Source organism: Halichoerus grypus, chromosome 6, assembly GCF_964656455.1.
Source record: "Halichoerus grypus chromosome 6, mHalGry1.hap1.1, whole genome shotgun sequence".
Taxonomy (NCBI): Eukaryota; Metazoa; Chordata; class Mammalia; order Carnivora; family Phocidae; genus Halichoerus; species Halichoerus grypus.
In genome coordinates this window covers 85550412-85571947 of record NC_135717.1, presented here as the reverse complement: position 1 = coordinate 85571947, position 21536 = coordinate 85550412, and the positions used below count along the sequence as shown (strand labels likewise).

Genomic DNA, 21536 nt, shown 5'->3' with positions numbered 1-21536 from the left:
ATCCTATTTTGTAGGTCATACAATAAAACCTAGGATATTAATTGGAATTAAATTGACTCTCTGAAACATTTTAGGATTAATTGACATCTTTATAAGATCCAGTAGTTCTATCAAAATTTAGGGTTTTAAAAAAATATTATATAAGTTATGTAAGTTCCATGTACATCTTCTCTATTTCTGTTAGATTTACTCATAAGCACCTTACTTTCTATTGTCATTGTTAATGATATATTTTTAAAGATTAATTTTTTTGTTTATTAGTGATGTTTAATGTAGTAGTTTTTGCAAGTTAATGCTACATTCAGTTATATTAATATTATTTCTATTAACTGATCATTAAACTATTTTTTTAATTTTCTATGCTGTAGGGGCCCAGACCAGGCTGCCCCAAGATGGGCCACTTTGGCATAGAGATTATTTTGAGTTAAAAGTAATCAAAACCCCTGGGACTCTTGATCTTAAGATAATGAATTCAAGCCCCATGTTGAACATAGAACTTACTTAAATTAAAAAAAAAAAAAGTAAAAGTAAAAACCCCGCAGATACAGGAACAGCTCTGTCTCCTCCTCAACTGCCTAAATTTACACTGGAAAAGAGAGCCTGTATGAAGAAGAGAGCTATTAACAGACTCCCCTTTACCTAAGGAACTTATCTGCATAATAGAGTAACCTTGTTTTTTCAAACATCTCCTTTTACTTTCTTGCTAATGAGCTTTCTCCCTTTTGTATCTCAGGCCCTCCCCCTCTCCTTTACTCATATAAGTTTCATGTTGCCTCATTGTCCTTAGAATTTTTTGTCTGTGGATTCCCCATACATATACCTATTAAATTTGATTTTCTCCTGTTAGTCCGTCTCAAGCCAATTTGATTCTAAGTTCAACCAAAATGACCATACGTCAGAGAAATGTCTTCCTCCCCATCAGAAAAAAAAAAAAATGTTTAAGTCCTTATCTCTTTAATTTCCTATGGTGGTCTTAAATGTGCTGAAAAATCTCTACAATGACATTGAAAAGAAGTGATATTAGTGATTGTTTGCTTTCATGGATTTCTAAAAGACTATTAATGTCTCCAAATTAAGAATGATGTTTATGTAAGTCTTCTCATATGTATGCTAAAGATTGTTTTTATCATGAAAAGGTTTTGAATTATAGCAAATGGGCTTTCCACCTTGATGCAATCCTGTTCTATTTCTTTAGGCTATTGTTTATAGTAAATTACATTTAATGATTTTTCTTTCAAAGGAAAACTATTACCACAATTGTGAAATAAACTCAATTTGATTACCTATATGAGTTTTATATGCTGATTTGGTTTAGCACTGTTTTAGGATTTTGCAACAATTTTCATAAATGAGTTTGACTTTTCTTTTTCCTTTCTTAACATATTCTCATCTAATTTAGGCACCAAAGCAATTAATTCTATTTTAGTGAAAGAAATGACAACGATTCCTTTTATCCATACCATCTAGAAGTGTTTGCATGAATTATAATGATCTTTTTTTCAAAAGTTTATTATTTCTCTCCTGTAAAACTATTTGGCTTTTGTGTTATCCACTGGGGAGATTTTTTTTTTTTTCAGAAATGACTTTTATTATGCTAGAATGTTCCTTAATGAGCTGGCAGTTATTCATGTGAAGGAGAGTTCAGGAAACAGATTTATGACTGTATCAGCCTGGTCCTTGATTGGAGAGTTATGAATTGTACCTTCCTGGATGGGTTTACTGAAATCCTGGGGGTTAACACATTCAGAGACTCCAAACTCCTTGGCCCTTGTGAATTTATCTTTATTGATGTCCACACCAGTGATCTGGGATGCACCAGCCACCTTGCAGCCCATGATAGCCGCCAATCCAACTCCTCTTAGGCCAAAGATGGTACAAGTAGAGCTGATGTAGGAAAGACGTTACTAGGGTTCAAAGCCGACGTCCAAGAAAGAATTCTTGAGACATCTTTGCTGCAAAAAGGTGGTCTTATTAAAGCACGGGAACAGGATCCGTGGGCAGAAAGAGCTGCAATGGGGTCATGAGGAGTGGCCCATTATATACTTTCAAGTTGGGAGGGGGTTAGGGATAACGTTAAGTCTCTAAGGAATTTTGGAAGCAAGGTTTCCAGGACCCTGAGGGGGCTAGCTATTGTTGGGAAAGTGTCATTTATTACTGTCTAATAAAACCTTAGTCATGAGACCCTTCAGATGTATATCGGTGGGCCATGTGCTTGGGGTGTGATTGCCAACACGTATCTTGGAGGGTTTAGAGATAAAGGAAGTTTCCAGAGGAATTCTTATACCTTAAAGTAGACTTACAGGATCCTGGGGGGGTGGGGGGGCGGTCATCACTCTGCCTGCCTCAAGGACTTGTCAATGGGCTGCAGGTAGTAAGGAAATTTAATAATTTTTCTTCTGCCTTTGGTTCCCACATCAGAACCAGGCTCCGCCTTGGCAGCGTTTACAGCAGCACCACGACCAGTTGAAATGCCACAACCCAGAAGGCAGACTTTACCCAAAGGTGCTAAAGGATCAATTTTAGCAACAGAGATACCAGGCACAACTGTATATGCAGAAAATGTGCTGGTTCCCATGTAATGTAAAATTGTGTTCCCTTTGCAAGTAAATCTGCCAGTACCATCTGGCATTAATCCTTTCCCCTGAGGAACTCTTATCTTCTGGCAAAGGTTTGTTTTAGGGTTTAGACAAAATTTGCGTTCTCTACACCGATGACAGTATCACTTGCCTTCAGCTTAGTAACTCCTTCCCCAGCACTTTCCACAATTCCAGCACCTTCATGTCCCAGGATCAATTCCAGCACCTTCATGTCCCAGGATCAATTCCAGCACCTTCATGTCCCAGGATCACTGGAAAGCTCCCTTCAGGATCAGCCCCACTCAGGGTATAGGCATCGGTGTGGCAAACTGCAGTGGCAATAATCTTAATTCAAATTTCATGAGCCTTTGGGGATGCCGCCCCTACCTCCTCTATAGAGAGAGGTTTTCCTGCCTCCCAGGCCACTGCAGCCTTGCACTTGATAACCTGGCTCACCATAGCCTTGGACTGGGTCAGTGAGGGGCCCCATATGGGAAGATTTTGAATACCCTACTGATTTCATTAAAATTTTTTCTAGCTTTATCAAACTTTGCAGAATCAAATTTTGCTTATATTATTTTTATCTCATCCATATTGTACATAGATTTTTACAGTGTTTAATTGTTCTATTAGCTAAAGATTATTGAGTAATCATTATCTCTTACTGATTGAATAGACTGATTATAGATTTACTGATTAAAGTTTGTTTTCACGAGCTCATGTTCAGTGAGAGTTAATATGAGTGAGTGATTTTTTAGATGTTTCCTTTCAGAGTGGTTTTTTGTTTTCTTTAAAGTCTCCCATATGTATTATACTAATAAAATTATTATCGTTGTTGTTATTATAACATTCTAAAGAAGCCCCAATACTTATTTTTAAATAAACTTTTTTATTTTATAATGGTATTAAATTTACAGAAAGATTACAAAGGTAATAGAGTTCCCATATACCCCATCTCCAGTTTCCTGTATTAATAGCTTACATTAGTATGACACACTTGTCATAGTGAATGAACTGATATTGACATATTATTAAATAAAGAACATAGTTTATTCAGATTTCCTTAGTTTTTACTTAATATTTTTTTCTGTTTCATTATCCCAGCCAGGATACCATAGTACATTTAGTCATTATGTCTTTTTCTTTAATTTTATTCAAAATCAATTAATTAACATATAGTGTATTACTAGTTGCAGAGGTAGAGTTTAATGATTCATCAGTTGCATATAGCACCCACTGCTCATTACATCACATGCCCTCCTTAATGCCCATCACCCAGTTACCCCTTCCCCCCACCAACCTCTCCTCCAGCAACCCTCAGTTTGTTTCCTATGATTAAGAATCTCTTATGGTTTGTCTCCCTCTCTGGTTTCATCTTGTTTCATTTTTTCCTCTCTTCCCCTATGATCCTCTGCCTTGTTTCTTAAATTCCAGATATGAGTGAGATCATATGATAATTGTCTTTCTCTGGTTGACTTATTTCGCTCAGCATAATACCCTCTAGTTCCATCCATGTCATTGCAAATGGTAAGATTTCTCTTGTTTGATGGCTGAGTAATATTCCATTGTATAGATATGCTACATCTTCTTTATCCATTCATCTGTCGGTGGGCATCTGGGCTCTTTCCATAGTTTAGCTATTGTAGACATTGCTGCTATAAATATTGGGGTGAAGATGCCCCTTTGAATCACTGTTTTGTATCCTTTGGATAAATACTTAGTAGTGCAATTGCTAGGTCATAGGATAGCTCTATTTTTAACTTTCTGAAGAATCTCCATACTGTTTTTCAGAATGGCTGTACCAGTTTGCATTCACACCAATAGTGTAAGAGGGTTCCCCTTTCTCCACAGGCTCCTTTTGGTTGTGGCAGTCCTCTTTATCACTTTTTAATGCAACAACAATTGTGAGTAGCTGAAAACCAGAACACTAAGACATTAGTTGATTATACTGCTATTCTGGCATATAAGTATAAGATTTGGTGCTAATGTTCTGAGAAATAGAGAGTAATATAATGAGTGATGTTCACAAGGAAAGTAGAGAAAAGGCTCTATTTAATAGGCACAGAGATGGGTGTGAGACACTGCAGATATCATAAATGAAGTCATATTAACCACAAACTGATAATTGTTGAAGCTAGGCATATGATGGTTCATTATAGAACTTTTATTTTATATGCACTTTATATTTTTATAGTTAAAAGGTCATGTGTGTACGCATAGATGTCTATATACTTGTATGCATTTATGTGTGTGCATATAATTATATATGTGTGTATGTATGAAAGATATCTTTCTATGGTTCCAACTTATATGATACAGCATACTTGATTCCATTCAAATTTATAACAGCATGTGTATAATATGATTATGAAGTTAACTTAATTTTCTTTTTTTTTCCACACAGTACTTACAACCATATTTTAGAACAACTTTTCACTTTTAATTCAGAAAGAGATGATCTAAGCCCACCATTGTTTCTCAAAACTCTAGGAAACTTCTTATCACTGCATTGATCATTTAAGTCATAAAATCATGTTAACACCTCGCATTTATTTCACACTTAGTAGAATTTTCTGTGCTGCGATAAAGTGGAAGTAATGTGGCTTGTGTTATGCCTCTTCACAAGATGAGATTACAGTAACATTTGTCATATCTTTCTCAGGAATCAGAATTGACTGTACATCTCTAGTTTTAGTTCTAAAGTGATAACTCAGGACATGTCTAAATTTTTCATTTGTAAAGGAAACTTTTATCCGCAAGAATCAAGACCTTCCTTCTTTGATCAGGTGTGTTTCTGTGTGTGTTTGTGTTTCTAACAACTGTTATTCAAGAAATGAGAAATTCTTGAGGTTTCAAACTCAAGAAAGTTTCCAAAAATATTTACAACATAAGGTAATTATAACTGCTTCTTTCGATAGAATTACGGAGGTCAAGGGATGTTTCTTACTTCTGAGGTATATACTGGTTTTCACTGTGTTCAGTGGTGAGTAGGCAGGATATATTTACTGAAGAATAAGACATTATGATGTTGCTATAAGATGGAGTCTTGTCATTAAACAAAACTAGAGGAATAAATCTACATTTGGGATTAGAGGGTTGAATTTCCATTTGAATTCACACATGGGAATTTTCTGTTCTTGTGCAAGGCACTTACCTTCTGTGATACACAACTTTATTTGCAAAATGAAAAAAAATGTTGTTACTTCTTACTACCATGATCAAATATGAAACAGCTTTTTTTAATCTATTCACTATGTATATTTATTAAATAGTCATTTCTTTTTTTTTTTTAAGATTTTATTTATTTATTTGACAGAGAGTGACATAGCGAGAGGAAACACAAGCAGGGGGAGTGGGAGAGGGAGAAGCAGGCTTTCCATTGAGTACAGAGCCCGATGCGGGGCTCCATCCTGGGATCCTGGGACCACGACCCGAGACCAAGGCAGACGCTTAATGACTGAGCCACCCAGTCGCCCCTAAATAGTCATTTCTCTCTGAGAGCTCTTCTAGACACTGTAAGATGTTGCTATATAAATAAACATGAGATTATTTTTGCTAATAATGATAGTGATAACTTGTAGATGATGATGATGGTGGTGATGATGATAATAATGATGATAATATGGACATAAGTTGAATTAATATGTATTAGGAACAAACATCCAAATATTCATATATCTTACCCAAATTTGCCTTGCCAAAAAAAATTGTCACTAAATAAAATAACTATAAATAGAAAACTATATGTGTTGTCATTCAAGATCTGTGATGGAAAATATTTTTGGTTAAGTAGCTTAATGTAGGTGAATTAAAAACACCCATTATATTTTTGAAATAATTATTTATTATTTTATAACCAAGAGATATGTAAAAAATTAATTTTGCCTGGCTTTGTATGAACTCTTATTTTCATTTTTCCCCTTTATATATATGAATGGGAGAGATATTTTTGTATTCTTGTTTTTCTAAGGAAGATATGTCATCTTCAAAATGAAGATTTTTGATTCATCTCTGGAGTAAATAGTCATAATCAAACAATGAAGTTGATCCGAGATCGGTGGGCTGGTCACAACATGGGTATGTGTTCTCCACATAAATGTGCAGTTTGGCCTGTATATAATTTTAAGATACCCAGAATTTGATACTAGCATACAAGGCATAAGAAATCAAATTACTCTGATTCACTTATGTTCATTTCATGTTATATTTTAAATGGAGTTTTCAAAAACTTGAGAACTTTTTTCTTCCTTTGTTTCATTAACTACCTAAAGTAAAATCTTTCACAATTTGAGGTAGCCTGAAATAGTGACAGCATAAGGATTTGGAGTTAGAAAAATTTTAGTCAAACTTTTACTAGTCTCTAGTTTTGAGATCTGGGACAATCCACAGCTTCTATGCACTTGTTTCCTTTCTCTATCAAATAGAGATATAAAACATGCTATATTTACATTAGTAGATTTCTATTTCTAGCATTATATTAAATACAAATATGACTTTGGCCACCTATAACATTCAATTTCTTCACCCATAAAATAATACCTACCCTCTTCACATGTTTGATAATTAAGTTACGTATGGTATGTACAAACAATGCTTTAGTTTAATTTTAGGTATAAAAGATAATTAGTATTAACATTTCATTATAAAAAGTTTTTACATATTCAGTAATGATTACTATTTCAAGAAGAGAGCAAAGTGGTTTTTTACTTGTTTTGTTCAAAGGCAAGATTATTGGTATTTATTTTGAAATTTTACACCTTATTATTTGTATGTCCTTCACTAAAAAAAAGAAAGGCATTTACTGTTTACTACATGATTAACATTATTGATTCTAAATGAATATTATTTAATTTCACTTTTTAAAGTACTCATAACAGGTTGTGTTGATGTCCTTTGTTCTTTTCTTTCCTTTTTTCTTTTGTTTCCTCTTTACTTTTCCTTTCTTTTTCTTTTTTCTTTCTTTCTTTTTTTTTTTTGTAATTCGTGAAGTTATTAACTTAGCAAAGGTGGCTCTATGAATTAAACACATGTCTAACTCCCTAGGCCCCTGTCTTTTTTATTATACACTGTCTTTATTTTAATGTTAGATTTTATTACACACTAAGAATTAACTTATTTTATGGTACATAAGATCTTGCTAAAGATAATTTGCCATAGAGGGGTGCCTAGGTGGCTCAGACGGTTAAGCATCTGCCTTCAGCTCAGGTCATGATCCCAGGGTCCTGGGATGGAGCCCTACATCGGGCTCCCTGCTCAGCGGGAAGTCTGCTTCTCCCTCTCCCTCTGCCTGCCGATCCCCCTGCTTGTACTCTCTCTTTCTCTCTGTCAAAATAAATAAAATCTTAAGAAAAAAAAGATTTTGCCATAGAATAAAAATAATTTTATTCATATTATGAAGTGCAAAAATCATAATAATGAAGTAATATAAAACAAAAGTAACTTGATGTTATACTTTTAAAAAGGATATGAAGAGTATGGCAAGTTAAATTATAAAAAATTGTGACCCAAGGGGCTGAAAGGCTATGACTCCTATTGGCCTGAATTGTTTTTCTCTAGAGGTGAATGAAATCCATAATTATAACTCTGAACTGGTAAAGCATGGTACTTCTCCACAATGGCAAAAGAGAAAGTCTACATTAATCACAAGGAAACGTGGAGAAAACCGTAAGTTCAATATTCCATTTGTCTTCTCTCAGTATACTGAGGTGAATCTTGGAATCTATATGATTAGATCAGTGATAAGCATTCAGTTTCTTTTACCTTAATGAGAAAAGCAGAAATGAAATTAACTCTAGTATAATATTGGAATATATAATACAATTAGCAGAGATTGTTCAGTTTAGGATTTTTTCATGCCCTACAAATGATGAGATTATCATTAACGTAATAATAGCAACTGAAACAGCAGTTTCTTGATATTTTTTTCAAGTTTTTATTTAAATTCCAGTTAGTTAACATATGGTGTAATATTAGTTTCAGGTTTAGAATTTAGTGATTCAATACTTACATACAACACCCGGTACTCATCACAACAAGTGCTCTCTTTAATCCCCATCACCTATCTTGCCCAGCCCCCACCCACCTCCCCTCTGGTAACCATCAGTTTTTTCTCTATAGGTAAGAGTCTATTTCTTGGTTTGCCTTTTTTCCCCCATGTTCATTTGTTTTGTTTCTTAAATTCCACATATGAGTGAAATCATATCATATTTGTCTTCCTCTGACTAACTGATTTTATTTGGCATAAAACTCTCTAGCTCCACCCACATCATTGCAAATGGCAAGATTTCATTCTTTGTGATGGCTGAGTAATGTTCCACTATACACACACGCACACACTTCTTTATCCATTTATCAGTCAATGGACAGTTGTGATCTTTCCATAATCTGTCTATTGTTGATAATGCTGCTATAAACATCAGGGTGCATCTATCCCTTTGAATTAGTTATTTTTCCATCCTTTGGGTAAATACCTAGTAGTACAATTGTTGGATTGTAGGATAGTTCTATTTTTTACTTTTTGAGGAACCGCCATACTTTTTCCACAGTAGCTACACCAGTTTGCATTCCTACCAACAATGCATGAGGGTTCCCTTTTGTCCAATTCTTCACAAACATCTCTTGTTTCCTGTGTTGTTCATTTTAGCCATTTTGACTGGTGTCAGGTTATTTCTAATCATAGTTTGATTTGTATTTCCCTGATGATGAGTGATGTTGGGCATCTTTTCATGTGTCTGTTGACCATTTGGATGTCTTCTTTGGAAAATGCCTATTCATGCCTTCTGCCCATTTTAACTGGGTTATTTGCTTTTTGGGTGTTGCGTTTTATAAGTTCTTCATATATTTTGGATACTAACCCTTTATCAGATATGTCATTTGCAAATATCTTTTCCCATTCTGTAGGTCGCCTTTTAGTTTTGTTGAGTGTTTCCCTCACTGTGAAGAAGCTTTTTATTTTGATAAGTTCCAATAGTTTATTTATGCTTTTGTTTCCCTTGCCTCGGGAGACATACTAGTAAGAAGTTGCTACAGCCGATGTCAAAAGAGTTTACTGCCTCTGTTCTCCTCTAGGATTTTCATGGTTTCCTGTCTCACATTTAGGTCTTTCATCAATTTTGAATTTATTTCTGTATATGGTGTAAGAAAGTGGTCCAGTTTCATTCTTCTGCATGTTGCTCTCCAGTTTTCCGACACCATTTATTGAAGAGACTGTCCTTTTTCCATTGGATACTCTTTCCTGCTTTGTCAAATATTGGTTAACCTTAGAGTTGTGGGTTGATTTCTGGATTTTCTATTCTATTCTATTGACCTATGTGTCTATTTTTGTGTCAGGACCATACTCTTTTGATCACTACACCTTTGTAGTATAACTTGAAGTCCGGAATTGTAATGCTTCCAGTTTTGCTTTTCTTTCTCAAGTTTGCTTTGGGTATTCGGAGTCTCTCATGGTTCCATACAAAGTTTCGGATTGTTTATTCTAGCTCTGTGAAAAATGCTGTTGGAATCTTGCTAGAAATTGCATTGAATGTGAGACAGCAGTTTCTAAGAGAGCACTGAACAACTAACTTTAAAGAGGAATAAATAGAAATGGAAACAAAAGATAAAGGAAATACAAAATATCTTTCAGAGTTCTGTTCTTAAAAGGTGTGGAAGCAACAATTTGATTGCCATTCACAGAAATGTTTCAGAATGCACTGATGAAGACAAGCTGTCTTTTATCAAGCCAGAATATCGTTGAAAATAGAGCCTGAAATAGCTTACACAGAAAGGAAAACAGCAGACTTCTCACCTATGAATTCTGATTAAATATTAAAAAGTAAATGATTATCAGATAGCACCACCTTATGAGTTGACTATAGGAATGGAAATGTGCCATATGTAGTCATCAAAGGGGAAAGATTGCATGATCATATGCATAATGTTAAAAAGGTTTTGGATAAAAATCACTGTGAATTCTTAAAAAGGACTTAATTTTTAAAATCTCTAAAATATAAATACTGTTTTTCAAATATATATATATATATTCAGAAGCTATCATTATGCTTATTGATAAATGTTAGTAGCATTTTCATTATAGTTAGAAAAAGCAAGAATTTTTGCTATCATTGCTGTTGAGTAATATTAATTGTTCTGCTGGTGCTAGCCAACATGAATAACCAAGAAAAAGAAAAAAGCAAGTGATATGAAATTACAATAAAAAGGCAAAATTAATATTATTTGCAAAAATTTGTAATTTAAAATACTTTAAAAAGTCCTCAAAAGCTTCACCCAAAAATATGACAAACAATAAGGAAATCTGATATGAGGACTTGATTGAAAATAAGATATAAAAATCAATTGCTTTAACTACAAAAACAAGAAAAATGTGATGAAACAAAAATGTCATATACATAACTCCAAAATTTTTTTGAAAAGACAGAAATAAACTTTTTAATTAAAAACCCTAGAAGTAAACCTATTAATTTAAAGCTGCATTGATGAACATAAAATAAGACATGCATAATGGGAAGACATTTTAAAGAAGTAAATTATCTCCATATATTTATGCATTTAATGTGACTCTATTGAAAGATAAATTACCATATTTTAAAAGTACAGGTTCTTGAAAAGCTTAAGGTTCTTTTTTTTTTTAAGTTCTTAAGGTACATATAAAGTGTAATGATAGCCAAATTATTCTGAAAAAGAAATGTAATATACAATTGTGGATACGGTGAAAAACTCAAGCATATTATAAAACTAAAGGAATTTTACATATAGTTTGAATGGGAAACACGTAAAGAATATAGGAATAAATGAAATATATTACATGCTAAAGGTGGTATTTCATATCAATGAGAACACATTGACTTATTCAATAAATGATGTTAGAAAAATTCAGTGCCCATTTGGGAAAAAAATTATAAATTTAAGTTCCTACCTTATTTATTACACACACAGACACAAATACCAAACAGGTCAGATAAAAAAGGAAACCATATAACATGATGACACATGAGTGTAATATACTTTATAAACTCAGAATAATGAAGACATTTTATTCATATCCAAAAAAAATCAGCCATAAAGGAATATTTGATCAAATCAACCATTATGCATTTCAGCACCCCCACAATTTCATAATGTCAAAACAAAAATATCTGAGATGTGTGTTTGCAAAACATATGGTAAGAAATGAACTAATATCCTTAACCCAAAAAGTAAAAAAGGAACTAGGTACTCAATACAAACAAGAGAAGTCTCAGAGAAATAAAATAAAAACATTATTTAACCATAGTAAATGTCAATCTTATTCATAACAGAAAAAATAAAATTTAAATTAAAAATATTGCTTATAAGATTTATATATTTTAAAATGTGAATAATATTTAATGCAGAGAAGATGTGAGCAAACAGGCTTTTAAATTTATAGATTTTGTCCATATACCAATGAAAGGAATGAAAACAGCTATATATAAAATTTTGACTTTATAAGACATGATATAGAATAATCACTAAGATATTTTCTCAAGCAAAAAAAAAAACAAAAAAAAAAAACAGAATATTTTCCGTACTTTCTTCAACATGTTTCTAAAAAAGGAGTGAAGGGAACTGTCTGTGTTTGTTATGGTATCTACATAAAAAAAAATAAAAAATTATAACCATGATTTACTCTAGGGAGGGAACTGGAGAATTTTGAAAGAGAAACAGGAGGGAATATGCATTTCTATTGTCTTTTTTTTTTTTAATCACTTACAAAGTACATATTTTACTTGTTCTGAGAAAAATAATTAAGGTAAAAGTACTGATATCACTCCTCCCATAAAAAACACTCATAACGTTTATATCAAACATGAACATACCAAAACTTTTTAATCCTATTTTCTATTCTTTCTCACTCTTTTTTTTTTTTTTTGGACAGCATCTCCGTTTTTGGTAGCCCGTGCCATTGCTGTAGCCATGGGGATCCATTTCATTATAATGGTAATGATATGCGGTGCCATAATCGTACATTGTAAGTGATAGTAGAGAAGTAGATAGAGCATTCTTGATCTAATGATTGCAGTGCATTACTTTGATTAGCATTCAGAAGCACAGAGACATAAACTAACAATATTGTATGTGTCTTTATGTTTTTCCTATTAGTGTAAAAATGTGTCTACTTTTGCTAGGACTATGTTACTAATAACCTTTTAATAATTTTGATTTTTTTTATTATTGAACTGTGTTTTACATTAGTTTTATATTAGTTTTAGTTGTACAACATAGTGATTTGACAATTCTATACATTACTCCATGCTCACAGTGATGAGTGTAATCACCATCTGTCACTATACAATGTTCTTACAATATTATTGACTATATTCCCTATGCTGTACTTTTCATCTTCATGACTTATTTTATAACTGGAAGTTGGTACCTCTTAATCCTCTTAATGATTATTTTAATAGCATTATTCAACCAAGAAGCTCCAATTTCTTTGCAAGGTAAGTGAAAGTTTTTTAATATTTTGAAGCACAAATTACATGAATCTCTATATAATTGAGTATAGGCATATATCCAATGTTGTTAACAAGAGAATGTATAAGAAAATTATTAATTCTTGTCCGTGAGCCATAACATTCCAAAATTTTTTATTTGTTAACAATGAAAGAGTGCTTCTAAAAAGAAGATACTTAATTTTGGCATCTGTCTCTCTCTCTATATATATAAATGTGTAAAGATATGTCATTGGAGATGATCAGATTGGTTTATCTGGAATGTTAGAGTTACAATAAAAGAGTATTTAACCTGTCTAGACAAAATCTGCTATAATGTTCAGACTTGTACAGAATTAAGAATATATTCTCTCTTTCAGAAAGTTATTGTGGCCCATGTCCTAAAAACTGGATATGTTATAGAAATAACTGCTACCAATTTTTTAATGAGAGCAAAAGCTGGTACCAGAGCCAAGCTTCTTGTATGTCTCAAAATTCCAGTCTCCTGAAGATATACAGCAGAGAGGATCAGGTTGAGTTTTTGTTTTAATTTCCCTTCCTATATTCATTCCTAACATGTGAGGCAAATCACCGGAATATGAACCTGAAACATAAGAGAGGCACTAAGACTGAGATATATCCACCCTAAATCTTTCTGCATCAAAAATAAGAAAGCACTGGGCACCTGGGTGGCTCAGTCGCTTAAGCATCTGCCTTCAGGTCAGGTCCTGATCCCAGGGTCTTGGGATGGATCCCTGCGTCAGGCCCCTTGCTCAGTGGAGAGCCTGCTTCTCCCTCTCCCCCTGCCCCTCCGCCCCCACTCGTGTGCTCTCTCTCTCTCTCTCTCTCCCTTGCTCTCTCTCTCAAATAGATAAATAAAACCTTTTTAAAAAAAATTAAAATTCAAAATTTAAAAAAATAAAGAAAAATAAGAAAGTACAGAAATTGTAGGTATTATGTACAGTGTTTAAGTCAGAATTAGACTAGAGGACAGAATGCATTTCCCCAAGTGTGGGAAAAAAATGATTGAATGATTATGGCCTTGTGTTAACTAAAATTCTGAGCACTGATTTTATTTGTGGTCTCAAACAGGATTTCTTTAAATTGGTGAAGTCATATCATTGGATGGGACTAATACAAATTCCAGCAAATGGATCTTGGCAGTGGGAAGATGGCACCATTCTCTTGCCCAGCCAGTAAGTCTGTAGCAATAGGTGTCTATTTGTGGATTTGTCTCTAAGCTGTCCCTATGGTCATTCAAGATCACATTATTTCACACAATGCCAGGATGTTCCCATATTCTAATATGGGACCTAAATTTAGGAGATTATGGAGCAGAGCAGCCAATACCAATAATAATGAGTTACATTAATTGTTTGCTACGTGCTAAGTACTGCTCGGCAGTACATAATACTATGGCCATTTTACAGATAAGGAGACTAAAGCAGAGAGGTTAAATATCAAAAGCATATTCTTTCTTGAAGTTATTACCTGAATTGTTGAGATATAACTACATTCAATAAACTACACATGTTTAAAGTGTACAATTTGATAAATTTTGAGAAATGTATACATCCACAAAACCATTAATAACATTAAAATAATTAACATATTTATCACCTGCAAAACTTTCCCTTTGCACCCTTGTAATCTCTGCTTCCTATCCCTTTCTGCCCACCTCTTTCTGTCCCCAGGCAACTAACCTGCTTTCTGTCACTATAGATTAGTTTGCAATTTATAGAATTTAATATAAATGGATTTCTGCCATATGTACTATTCTTATATCTGGCTTTTTCACTCAGCATAATTATTTTGAGATTCAGCCACCTCAAGGCATGTATAAAAAATTAATTTCTTTTTATTCCTGAGACGGATTCCATTTATGAGTGTAGCTCAATTTGGTTATCCTTTCATCTGCTGATGGATAGATAGGTGGGTAATTTCCAGTTGTTGACTATTAACAATAAAGCTACTTGCAATGAATAGTTGTGTACAAGTCTTTGTATGAACATAGGCTTTCTTTTCTCTTACATTAATACCTAGGAGTGGAATGGTTGGGTAATATAATAGGTTATGTGTTTTACTTTTTAAGAAACTGCCAAACTATTTTCCAAAGTAACTGTGCCATTTTACATTCCCACTAGCAGTGCGTGAGAGTTCTAGTTGCTCCACATCCTGGTCTACACTTGTTACAGTCAGTCCCTTACATTTTAGCTATTCTAATAGGTGTGCAGTGATATCTCATTGTGGTTTTAATTGCATTTCGCTAATGACTAATGATAATGAACATCACTTTGGTGCTTATTTACCACTTATTTTTCAATTTTCTATTTCATTAATTTCTGCTCCCTACTTCCACTGTATTTCTTTCAGTATTCATTCACACAGGCTCCTCATTCAACCTTCAGCTGTATTAAAGGACTCCCATTTACCTATCCCCTAAAGAAAAGAGAAAGAAAATCACCATAGTTTCTTGTAGTGAAAACTGATCTATTAATTTGATTTTTTTTTCTAATAGAAGCATTCAGGCTACTAGTATGTGAGATAATTTAGCAACATCCTCACGTGTTTTGAGATATTGTGTTTTCATTTTCATTCAGTTCAATATACCTTCTAAATTCCCTTTTGTATTCTTCTTTGATCCATGGATTATTCAGAAGTGTGCTATTTGGTTTCCAACATTAGGAATTTTCCAGAGATTTTTCTTTTATTGAGTTCTAATTTAGTCCCGTCTTGGTCAAAGAGCATAGTTTGTATGACTTGGATCCACTTAAATTTATTGAGATTAGTTTTATGGACCAGACTATGGTCTATTTTCTGAAATGTTCTGTGTGCACTTGAACAGAATGTGTATTACATTATTCTTGGGTAGAGTGTACTATAATTTCAATTAGGTCAAGTTAGTTGGGAGTATTGCTCCAGTCTTCTATATCTTTTCTGATTTTCTGTCAACTTATTCTATTAATTACTGAGAGACATATATTGAAATCTTGGACTATAATTATGGAATTATGTATTCTACTTGCATTTCAAACAATTTTTCTCAATTATTCTGAAGTTCTATTGATAAATGTTTGGATTGTTATGTACTCTTGATGAATTTATGACTCTTATCATTATGTAATGAGCTCTTTTTCCATAATGACATTTTGTGCTATGAAATCCTCCTTTGTCTATCATAAATATAGCTATGCCAGGTTCTCCTTGATTAGTGTCAATGCGGTATTTATTTTGCATTCCTTTTTTTTAACCTATGTGTGCATTTATATTAAAAGTAAACTTTTATAGACAGAATACTCTTACAGACAGAATACAGTTGGAGTCACTTTTTTCTTTTTTTTTCTTTTTTTGTTAACATATAATGTATTATTTGTTTCAGGGATACAGGTCTGTGATTCCTCAGTCTTACACACCACATCTTCTTTATCTATTCATCTGTTGATGGACATCTAGGCTCTTTCCATAGTTTGGCTATTGTAGACATTGCTGCTATAAACATTGGGGTACAGGTACCCCTTCGTATCACTACATTTGTATCTTTGGGGTAAATACCCAGTAGTACAATTGCTGGATCATAGGGTAGCTCTATTTTTAACTTTTCGGGAACCTCCATACTGTTTTCCAGAGTGGCTGCACCAGCTTGCATTCCCACCCACAGTGTAGGAGGGTTTCCCTTTCTCCACATCCCTGCCAACATCGGTCATTTCCTGACTTGTTAATTTTAGCCATTCTGACTGGTGTGAGGTGGTATCTCATTGAGGTTTTGATTTGGATTTCCCTGATGCCGAGCAATGTTGAGCACTTTTTCATGTGTCTGTTGGCCATTTGGATGTCTTCTTTGGAAAAATGTCTGTTCGTGTCTTCTGCCCCTTTCTTGATTGGATCATTTGTTCTTTGGGTGTTGAGTTTGATAAGTTCTTTATAGATTTTGGATACTAGCCCTTTATCTGATATGTCATTTGCAAATATCTTCTCCCATTCGGTCAGTTGTCTTTTGGTTTTGTTGACTGTTTCCTTTGTTGTGCAAAAGCTTTTTATCTTGATGAAGTCCCAATAGTTCATTTTTGCCCTTGCTTCCCTTGCCTTTGGCGATGTTTCGAGGAAGAAGTTGCTGTGGCTGAGGTAGAAGAGGTTGCTGCCTGTGTTCTCCTCAAGGATTTTGATGGACTCCTGTCTCACACTTACGTCTTTCATCCATTTTGAGTCTATTTTTGTGTGTGGTGTAAGGAAATGGTCCAGTTTCATTCTTCTTCATGTGGCTCTCCAGTATTCCCAACACCATTTGTTGAAGAGACTGTCTTTCTTGCTTTGTCAAAGATTAGTTGACCATAGAGTTGAGGGTCTGTTTCTGGGCTCTCTATTCTGTTCCGTTGATCTATGTGTCTGTTTTTGTGCCAGTACCATACTGTCTTCATGATGACAGCTTTGTAATAGAGCTGGAAGTCCAGAATTGTGATGCCACCAGCTTTGCTTTTCTTTTTCAACATTCCTCTGGCTATTCGGGGTCTTTTCTGGTTCCATACAAATTTTAGGATTATTTGTTCCATTTCTTTGAAAAAAGTGGATGGTATTTTGGTAAGGATTGCATTAAATGTGTAGATTGCTCTAGTTAGCATAGACATTTTCACAATATTTGTTCTTCCAGTCCATGAGCATGGAACATTTTTCCATTTCTTTGTGTCTTCCTCAATTTCTTTCATAAGTGTTCTATAGTTTTCAGAGTACAGAACCTTTACCTCTTCAGTTAGGCATATTCCTAGATATCTTATGGCTTTTGGTGCAATTGTAAATGGGATCGACTCCTTAATTTCTCTTTCTTCTGTCTTATTGGTGTATAGGAATGCCACTGATTTCTGTGCATTGATTTTATATCCTGCCACTTGACTGAATTCCTGTATGAGTTCTAGCAGTTTTGGTGGAGTTTTTTGGGTTTTCCAAATAAAGTATCATATCATGTGCAAAGAGTGAGAATTTGACTTCTTCTTTGCTGATTCAGATGCCTTTTATTTCTTTTTGTTGTCTGATTGCTGTGGCTAGGACTTCTACTACTATGTTGAATAACAGTGGTGATAGTGGACATCCTTGCCATGTTCCTGACCTTAGGGGAAAAGCTCTCAGTTTTTCGCCATTGAGAATGATATTTTCTGTGGGTTTTTCATAGATGGCTTTTATGATATTGAGGTATGTACCTTCTATCCCTACACTGTGAAGAGTTTTAATCAAGAAAGGATGCTGTACTTTGTCAAATGCTTTTTCTGCAACTATTGAGAGGATCATATGGTTCTTGTTCTTTCTTTGTTAATGTATTGTATCACATTGATTGATTTGAGGATGTTGAACCAACCTTGCAGCCCAGGAATAAATCCCACTTGGTTTATAATTGGATTTGAGAAATTTGGTTGTAATATGCCTTGCATTACTTTTGGGTTTCTTTTTTTTATTTTTTTATTTCTTGTGCTTGTGTTTTGTTGAGACTCTTGGATCTATGAGTTTATAATTTTCAAACAAAATTAGAAAATTTACTACCATCATTTCTTCAAATGTCCCTCCCCCATTTCTCTTTCCTCTCCCTCAGACACACTACAATCACAAATACATTAAGCAAATTAAAATTGGGATGAAGTTCACTGGTGCTTTTTCTTATATATAACTGTAAAAGTTTTTAATTCTTTATTTCAAGTATATTTTACTTATTTGAACCTCTAATTCTGTAGTACATAATAAAAACATCACAACAACATTAATGTTAATGTCGGGTTAATTAGCTGCTTTCTGTCAGACACAGTTTTAAGCACTTTATATATATCTTCTCATTGAGGACTCTTAAAAACCTCTATAACAGGGGTCATTTCTAACCTAATTTTGCTGGTTAGGAACAGAGTCTTAGAGTGTAGAATAATTCACCTAAGCTATAAAATGAGTAATCATTCTGGTAGGTATTCAAATGTGTGTCTTTCTTACTCTACAGCCAGAATTATCTTTAAATGATTTTTAAAAATCTCTTCTCAAGGCACCTGGGTGGCTCAGTTGGTTAGGCATTCCGCTCTTAGTTTCAGCTCAGGTCATGATCTCATGGGTCATGGATTGAGCCCTGCCTTGGGCTCCATGCTCAGAGGGGAGTCTGCTTGAAAATTCACTCCCTCTGCCCCTCCCCCCTCCCTCTCTCTCTCTCTCTAAAATAAATAAATCAATCTTTTAAAAAAAATCTCTTCTCGTTGATTTTGAAGTTTACTTTGCTTCTTTAATGGTTAGTTGGCAGTAATCAATGCATAACCTTCTGTTTCTTTCATATCTCCCCTTATATTCATTGTAACAGGTACTACTTACCCTCCTACCTCATTATATATTTGGAATTTGAAGGCCCCAGTATACCTTAGAATTGATCTTGAATGACCTCATTTCTGTATGGCTTGAGATTTTATTTTTGACAAAAAAAGTTTATTCTCTAGAAATACTAATAAAATTTGTATCACCTTATCTCAATATTTTCCACACTGCAAGTGTAAATGTTTGTTTTAGAAGCAAAAGCAAAACTGGCAAATTAAGTTTCAGTTTATGCATGTGATAAATATTTGTTGAGTGTTACTCAATTTCCAGGAACTATGCAGAGATAATGACAGAGATTAATAGGACACAACTTCAAGGGCTTCACACTTCAGTTAGAGATATGGTTATAAGCAAATAAGTACAATCCAGAATAATCAGCACTCTGGCAGACATGGAATATGAATGGTATAGGAAACACACACAGAAACTGAAGGAATACAAAAACTAAATGAGATTTAAAAATGAGACTCTAATGTGCATAGGCTGAGACCAACTAAGAGCAGTTAGTGGTTTCTATGGACTGAGTTTCTTCTCTTGTCCTTTTGAATACAAACTATTTTATTGTTCATATTCATGCTGATGCATCCTCACTCTTTCCTTGGCCTTCTATTTCCCACCTGTTCCTGGAAGAAAACAAATCACCAGATTCCAAGGCAAAATAGATACACAGATATAACCATCTCTACATGGAATGCCAACCCACACACACGCACATATATATTTATATTTATGTATGTGTGTATATACTTATATATATATATGTATATATATATATACACAGACATATTTAATATATAAGAGAATTTTACAATTTTTATTTCCTTGCCAAGTAAAGTTGCATATATCCAAAGAAGATTGTTTATTTTTGCATAAAACATGACATCTGCTGACTTCTAAATTGAATTCTAAATTCATTTCTAATCTATTTGCTGAAAAAAAACATTTAAAAACTTTCATTTCACTCAGGTACATATATCAAGAGATTTCAGACTTCCTAAATTGACTAACTTCCAATGTAGAAAAAAATAATGGCATATAATTTATAATAGAATGAAACTTCTGCTTTTATAACTGAGTTAGCTATATTTTGCATATCTTTAACTAAGAAAGACCAGGCATGGTCCTAAAATCTTCTGAAATGATATTATTTCAATACCTATATTTAAATATATTTTATTGCATTTTTATATTTATGTATTAATAAAGTCACAAATATAATTTGTCCTTCTTTCTAATCTAGATTAACAATGGTTGAAATGCAGAATGGAACGTGTGCAGTTTATGGATCAAGTTTTAAAGGTTATACCGAAAACTGTTTAACTCCAAACACATACATCTGCATGCAGAGGATTGTGTAAAAGCTTATGATTTATAAAAATATAAAGAATTCAAAAACACAAAAGCCATTCTTGGGACGCCAGGGTGGCTCAGTTGGTTAAGTGTCTGCTTTCAGCTCAGGTCATGATCGCAGGGTCCTGGGATGAGCCTTGAAGCAGCATTCTCCCTCTTCCTTTCCCCCTGCTCATGCTCTCTCACTCTCTCACTCTTGCTCTATCTCAAATAAATAAAAATAAAATCTTAAAAAAAATAAGCCATTCTCTGATTTTTTTCTGTGAGAAAACTTCCTGAAGAAAATACCGCCAAGAGTTATTGAATTATTTTTCCATCTATGACCTGACACAAAAATAACCTTGCAGGGGAATAAAGGCCAATAATTAAAGAACTTACCTTCTATAAGAATGTTTTCTTTAATTTTTGTAAAATTTCTAGTAATGAACAGATTCATTTTTATATTTAATAAACTGTTGATAAAACCCAGGGTTAAACTAAACTTCAAACTACAATTTTATTAAATGTGCACAAATATTACACTAAAAAGGGTTTTAGAACTTTTCAAACGCAAAAGTTTTGAAAATTAAATAAATCTAAAGCTGGGTGAAAGGTATATGAGGGTTCATTACATTTGCTATATTTAAAAGTTTTCAAAATAGAAGTTGAAATATCAACAAATATACCCTCAAAATTTCAAAATGCCACTACTATTTTAATGCAGTACATGAGATGTTTGGCAGAAATTGAATTACTCCTCACAGTAAAAATACAGCACCAATTACTACAAAACATAGAAAAATAAAGAATTGAGCTTGAAAAGGACTTTCCAGGCTTCAAGGGGAAAATGACA

At 33.6% G+C, this 21536-nt stretch overlaps 1 protein-coding gene and 1 pseudogene across 5 annotated transcripts; one reads left to right on the top strand and one right to left on the bottom strand.

Annotated features, from left to right (window-relative positions):
* Window positions 1–1625: 1625 nt before the first annotated feature.
* Window positions 1626–3039, bottom strand: LOC118554014 (alcohol dehydrogenase class-3 pseudogene; annotated as a pseudogene). The gene is made up of 3 exons (XR_013448624.1): window positions 2831–3039; window positions 2414–2774; window positions 1626–1904 (listed from the first exon to the last, which is right to left on the bottom strand). The product of XR_013448624.1 is annotated as an alcohol dehydrogenase class-3 pseudogene (transcript).
* Window positions 3040–5188: 2149 nt separating this feature from the next.
* On the top strand, window positions 5189–20945 carry KLRK1 (killer cell lectin like receptor K1). Of its 4 annotated transcripts, none has more exons than XM_036121281.2 (8): window positions 5189–5362; window positions 6551–6653; window positions 8133–8240; window positions 12472–12564; window positions 13001–13036; window positions 13408–13559; window positions 14120–14223; window positions 20595–20945. In XM_036121281.2, the coding sequence occupies exons 2-8, from the start codon at window positions 6614–6616 to the stop codon at window positions 20710–20712; spliced, it is 651 nt and encodes a 216-aa protein (XP_035977174.1). In that variant the 5' UTR covers window positions 5189–5362; window positions 6551–6613; the 3' UTR covers window positions 20713–20945. The 4 variants fall into 4 exon arrangements, with proteins under 4 accessions (XP_035977174.1, XP_035977173.1, XP_035977175.1 ...); XM_036121280.2 differs by having other exon boundaries at window positions 6547–6653; XM_036121282.2 differs by lacking the exon at window positions 8133–8240 and having other exon boundaries at window positions 5190–5362; window positions 6547–6653.
* Window positions 20946–21536: the final 591 nt, after the last annotated feature.

What these genes read in the sequence shown, in the direction of transcription:
- KLRK1 (XM_036121281.2), top strand. Translation starts at nt 6,614, where the DNA reads ATGAAGTTGATCCGAGATCGGTGGGCTGGTCACAACATGG. An exon ending in GTGGGCTGGTCACAACATGG is followed by an intron (nt 6,654 to 8,132) that starts GTATGTGTTCTC and finishes GTTTTTCTCTAG; the next exon opens with AGGTGAATGAAATCCATAAT. An exon ending in ACCATTCTCTTGCCCAGCCA is followed by an intron (nt 14,224 to 20,594) that starts GTAAGTCTGTAG and finishes TTTCTAATCTAG; the next exon opens with ATTAACAATGGTTGAAATGC.